This window comes from Molothrus aeneus, chromosome 16, assembly GCF_037042795.1.
Source record: "Molothrus aeneus isolate 106 chromosome 16, BPBGC_Maene_1.0, whole genome shotgun sequence".
Taxonomy (NCBI): domain Eukaryota; kingdom Metazoa; phylum Chordata; class Aves; order Passeriformes; family Icteridae; genus Molothrus; species Molothrus aeneus.
This window is the reverse complement of record NC_089661.1, coordinates 10835202-10841301: the sequence shown is the minus strand read 5'-3', so window position 1 is coordinate 10841301 and position 6100 is coordinate 10835202. Positions and strand designations below refer to the sequence as shown.

The following is a 6100-nucleotide window of genomic DNA, read 5'->3' as shown; positions in this document are numbered from 1 at the left end:
GCGCGCTGCTTTACGGCCGTGCCCGGCAGTGCGGGAACAGCGCGGGGAGAGGGACCGGGACTGAGGGGGACGGGGACAGGGACAGACAGAGGGACAGGGACTGAGGGACACTGGGACAGAGAGAGGGACACGGGGACAGAGATAGGGATAGGGACAGGGACACGGGGTCAGGGATCTAGAGCCGTACAGGGACACGGGGACAGGGACACGGGATAGAGACAGGGATTGGGATAGAGACAGGGATAGAGAGCGGGACAGGGAGAGAGACACGGGGACAGAGACAGGGATAGGGACAGGGACAGAGAGCAGGACAGGGACGAAGACAGAGAGGGGGACAAGGATAGAGCGGGGTGGAGGGACAGAGACGGTGAGAGGGATCGAGCCGGGGAGAAACAAACAGAGCGGGGGACAGTGACAGAGCGAGGGGACAGGGACAGAGCGAGGGGACAGGGACAGGATGACAGGGCTAGAACAGGGGACAGGGCCAGGGCAGGCTGACAGCGTTGCGGGCGCGGCCCGGGCCCTCGGGAAGGCAGGCGGGTCCGGGGCCGGGCCGGTACCGGCCGGACGGAGCCGCTGCTGGGTCCCGGGGACCGAGCGGTGCCAGCCTGGGACAGCCCGCAGGTGCTGCCAGGGCTGGGGGCACGGGAAGGCGACAGCGCCGGGGGCTCCGTGCCCGGCCACACTCACATGTGCCACCTCCCCGCTGTCCCTGCTGTGGAGGATCAAACAGCACGAGCAGGAAGTTATCAGTTTCTGTACCAGCGTTGTATGTTTTTTTGTTTATTTGTATTAGCTAATGTGTATGAACTTTGTGTTTATGTTGTACTTAGGGGTACTTTACACAACTTCGTGTTTTGTGTTCTCCTCTGGTCACTGCAAGGAACACACACCAAACTAAAGACATTCTCAGGGTCCTTTTCTTGAGTGATCACACCGAATCTAAAGTGCAATAAACCACAGAACTAATTCAAAATATTTTAAAATATCCCTGTGTTAACCAGCAGAGTTTATTCCCTTCTTGTGCTTCTCCTAGCTCGACTGTGAACTTTTGGAGTCAGTCCTGTTTCACTCTTTATTCTACGGCAACCATGAATGTGAATTTCCTGGCAACAGAAGGAACACAAGCGTGCACTGGAGTATTCCTGACATCTCGTGCTGGCCCATGGCAGACTGCCAGCTGGGACCACACTCCTCACAGCCTGGCACAGAGGTGCTGCTGCCTGCGATGGCTTTGCTCTAAATACCCCCAGGCAGAGCTGGTGAGCTGCCCTTCTCAGCCCTTTCCAGCCCTTTCCAGCCTTCTCAGCCCTTCCCGAGCTGTGGGTGCTCAGTAGGGCTGGCAGTTCCCAGCGCTGTGGCCGCCGTGCCCTTGCCTTGTCTCGGCAGCCTGTCCTGCAGGGCCAGCTCATCACTCGTGATGGTCAGGGCACGTTCCATGGCCAGCTTGTCCTCTGTGCCCCAGCCGGGCCATGTGTCACAGCCAGGCTGCTGTCCATCATGGCCATGCCCATCCTTCATGGCCACGGTGTGGCCACTTCACACACCCGGACTGTCCTTCGTGGCCAGGCCTTGTGAACGGCCGGGCCATTGTCCATGGTGGCCAGGCTGGTCCTCCTTAGCCTGTCCTCGGGCTGGCAGCCGGGCCAGGTCCTGCCGTACCCTGCGGGTCCGTGCGGTGCAGAGCAGGACAGAGCGGGTCCGTGCGGTGCAGAACGGGTCTGTGCGGTGCAGAGCGGGACAGAGCGGGTCCGTGCGGTGCAGAACGGGTCTGTGCGGTGCAGAGCGGGACAGAGCGGGTCCGTGAGGTGCAGAACGGGTCTGTGCGGTGCAGAGCGGGACAGAGCGGGTCCGTGCGGTGCAGAACGGGTCTGTGCGGTGCAGAGCGGGACAGAGCGGGTCCGTGCGGTGCGCTTCGAAGCGGAGGGGTCGGAGCCGCCCGGAAGGGATCGGAGCAGAGGGGTCCGTGCGGGTGGAAGCGGAGGGGTCGGTGCGGAGCTGTTTGAAGCAGCGGGGTCGGTGCCGCCCGGTTCGGAGCGGAGGGCTCCGTGCCGCCCGGTTCGGAGGGCTCGGTACCGCCCGGTTCGGGAGGGCTCCGTGCCGCTCGGTTGGAGCGGAGGGTTCCGTGCCGCTCGGTTGGAGCGAAGAGTTCCGTGCCGCCGGGTTCGGGAGGGCTCCGTGCCGCCTCTCGGCGGAGGCGGCGGTGGAGGCCGCGCCCGCCGGGGAGTGACGGCGGCGGCACTTCCTGCGGGCGAGCAGCGGCGGCGGAGCCGGAGCCTTTGTGCGGGAGCGGCAGGACGGTCCCCGCGGCGCCCCGCGGCCCCGGGCGGGCGGGCAGCAGCGGAGGCGGCGGCGGCTGCAGTGCGGATACCGGCAGGGGAGCCGCTGCCCCCGCCTCCAGCGCCGGCCAGGACACCGGAGGCGCCGCTGCTCAGCCGGCTCCGGCCACCAGGTATTTACCGGGCCCGGCCCGGCGCGGAGCCGTGCGGCTGGGCAGCGACAGGGACGGGGACGGGGACACGGACACGGACACGGACACGGGCAGGGACACGGACACGGACACGGACAGGGACAGCGGCCGCAGATCCGCCCCGCCGGGCCCGGGGGATGCGCTGCCGTGGTGCCGCCCGGCCGGGCCCGGGGCACTTCCCCCGCACTGCCCCGCACTGCCCCGCACAGCCCGCACTGCCCCGCACTGCCCCGCACTGCCCCGCACAGCCCGCACTGCCCCGCACAACCCGCACAGCCCGCACTGCCCCGCACAACCCTGCACTGCCCTGCACAGCCCGCACAACCCTGCACAGCCCGCACTGCCCCGCACTGCCCCGCACAGCCCGCACTGCCCCGCACTGCCCCGCACTGCCCGCACTGCCCCGCACTGCCCCGCACTGCCCCGCACAGCCCGCACTGCCCCGCACAACCCTGCACTGCCCCGCACAGCCCGCACTGCCCCGCACAGCCCGCACTGCCCCGCACAACCCTGCACTGCCCTGCACAGCCCGCACTGCCCCGCACTGCCCGCACTGCCCCGCACAGCCCGCACTGCCCTGCACAGCCCGCACTGCCCCGCACAACCCTGCACTGCCCCGCACTGCCCGCACTGCCCCGCACAGCCCGCACTGCCCGCACTGCCCCGCACAGCCCGCACTGCTCCGCACTGCCCGCACTGCCCCGCACAGCCCGCACTGCCCCGCACTGCCCCGCACTGCCCTGCACTGCCCCGCACTGCCCCGCACTGCCCCGCACATCCCCGGCTGCCCACCGCACCCACAGACCCGGGGGTAAAGCTGCCCCGGCGTTCTGGGCTCGTAACGGAGCGGTCATAACCCCACTGGGGGAAATAAAGAGGGTTTGGGGCTCTTCTCCCCCCAGGTCATCCAAGTTCCCTTCGGGGAACTCCCTTCTCTTCGGGAGGGCTCTGCCCGCTCCCCCCCTGCTTCCCCGAGGTAGCCAAGGGTCGCTGGTTGGAAAGGGAGGGATGCTAAAATTGCCTGAAAATCTCTGTAGCAAGAAGCTGGGCTTCCAGTGACAGGAGCGAGTCCCCACGGGGACAGCAAAGCAAGGCATTATGCCGTCATTTAATAGTGCTTTTGAAACTCCTTGCCTTGTAGGCTAATTTCACCGGTTTGTGTGGTTTTTTCAAAGATTGATCACAATCTAGGAGTTTAAATTCTCTTTGTGTACTTGGTGGGATGTTGATGATACAGAGATGACACAGTTCAGCATTTCCGCATACAACCCCAGAACATTAAAACGTTCAGATTGAATAGGTCCTCAGTAGGCAACAGGCAATATTAAAATGTCTTTGCTCTTCAGATGTCTCTGACAAAGGATTTAAAATCTGTCTCTCATCTCTTCCTTGCACCATTTTCTTACCTAGGTCGTGTTTTCTGTTTACAAGCCTGAAGATGGCTGCTGCTGCTTCCTGCAATGTGGAAGAAGATGAGAGCCTGAAGGGATGTGAACTCTATGTTCAGAAACACAACATCCAACAGATTCTAAAAGAATGCATTGTAAACCTCTGTATAGCAAAGCCAGACCGACCCATGAAGTTCCTCAGAGAACACTTTGAAAAATTAGAAAAGGTCAGTGATTTTCAGGTGCCTTTACATTTTCCATTTATAAAATGAAAAAGATTGTTTAAAGATTTCAAATGTTTTGGTACTTTTTTTTTTCTTTTTTTAAATGACCACACAACTGTGAAAATGTAAACTGTTAAGAGAAAAAAGCCCCAAGCCTTCATTTGTGGATATCTACTATAATATTAGCTATAGCTTAGAATTTTTTGTGCATAACACCAAGATTATAATATCTCAGCAAACTGCATTTGTTAAAAGTGACCCATATTGGTTGTGAGGCATGGTACCCTGAACTTTCATCTCTTGGAAGAACCTGCCTGTGGGTGCAAAAGATGATGTTTATTCCAGTGTCATGTGGTGGGGTTTTCCCTTCCCCTAAAACTGACCAAAATCAGGGAACCAGCAAAATCTCAAAATTCTTGAATAGTTTGCTATTGAATTTCACTGCTCTCTCCTGTCTGCAGTGCCTGTCCCAGGATCCTCTGACAGGGGATGCACTGAGAGAGACCTCACTTACTGTGACTGTCTTCAAAAGCAGTCTGGAGAGGGGGAAACCTTTTAGAGCATTCCCAGACAAATTCTCTCTAAAGCCTAGGGGTGTCTTTGCAGGAAGAGCACGTTGTGTGAGCAAGTGTTGTTGTAGGCTTGAGAGATGAGGTTCAGTAGTTTCCTCCTTCAGGAGTGGATAATACATCAGGCTGATATATCACCAGTGATGTAAAACATTTAATGCATCTCACTCTCTGCTTTTCAGATTCATTTTTCTATAGGTGAGTATATGCCAAATTTGTGTAGTTTTAAGAAAATGCAAACATTGCATTTTGGTGACAGCCTGGGACATCAGAGAGGGGTACAAAGTACAAAGTGGTTTGTAATTGTATTTGATTATTGTGAAAAAGAAACAGTCTCTTAATTCTGTGTGTTCTAAACTTCTGACAGCCAAGACCCATTTTGAGAGAATCAAAATTGTTGAATTTCATTACTGTGTTGCAAATTATTATCAGTCATAACATGTGGAATTTTGGGCTTCTTGAAAAGAAGGATAAACACCATTCTTGAAAAAAAACCCATTAAAATATGCTGTGGTATTATGGAATATGCTCCATTGCTGGAGAGATTTCTTGAGGAGTTGTACTGGGGGAGTTTGGTCATCATCATGTGTTGGTGTTAACACAGCACACACACCTGAGACAGGAGGGCAGCTCCTACCCTTGAGAAATGACACCTTCTTTCATGTGATCTCCCATTATTTCCCAAAGAACAGCAGATGCCAGGATTCTGTAGGACATCAATCAGGATGCCAGCACAGGAGCTGATGGATATCACTTGTCTCAAAATGGAAGATGATTTAGAAACATCAAGGCATCAACTGCAGGGAATATTGTGCTTGCTGTGGGAGGACACAATCTTGGCACTGCCTCTCTAGAGCAGCCTGGGGGCTGAGCCTGCTGAGCCTGGAGGCTTTAGGCTCCTTCTGGAGCTTTTCAGCACTGTAATTCTTGTTCCTACAGCAGTTTGACTCCCTCGTTGCCCAAACATCTCTGGGGACTTCCTTGGGATAAATTGCACAGAGAAGGATTTTCTGCTGTAGAATAATATTTTGACTTAGTTGGTTGTGTGAGAACAGTTGAAAGGAAGACTTCTAAAGATAGAGAAATCTTTCAATAAGTTTTATCCGATTTTTATACACTTGTCATATACAGGTAATTTGAAGAATCCTAATGGAATTGAGAATTTAGCAATTGTTCATTAGATTTTTGTAAATGTGCAATACTGGCGTGGCACATTTGCTATTAGCTTCTTTAATTTGGTCCTGTGGAGGGAGGAGGAGTGAAAATATTTGGGTTTAATAATGATTTTCTAAACAAAGTCATGCATTTTTCCACCTAACTGTGGTATTGTGGGGTTATTTTCCAAACTCATTCAGATAAACAACACATTCCACTGAAGAGAGCAGAAGAAGAACAGTTTATCTGTCAAAAACACATGTGGGAAGTTTAGAGATGAAGTGTAGGATATTT

General features: G+C 55.6%; 1 protein-coding gene across 1 annotated transcript in view; it reads left to right on the top strand.

Moving 5' to 3' along the window:
• The first annotated feature begins 2246 nt into the window (after positions 1–2246).
• The window catches only part of PRKAR1B (protein kinase cAMP-dependent type I regulatory subunit beta), a 93134-nt gene continuing 89280 nt past the window's right edge, over positions 2247–6100 (top strand). Inside the window, exons 1-2 of the mRNA XM_066560682.1 lie at positions 2247–2452; positions 3881–4085. Coding sequence (XP_066416779.1) covers positions 3909–4085 — 177 coding nt within the window. The 5' untranslated portion in view covers positions 2247–2452; positions 3881–3908. The remainder of the gene's footprint in view (positions 2453–3880; positions 4086–6100) is intronic.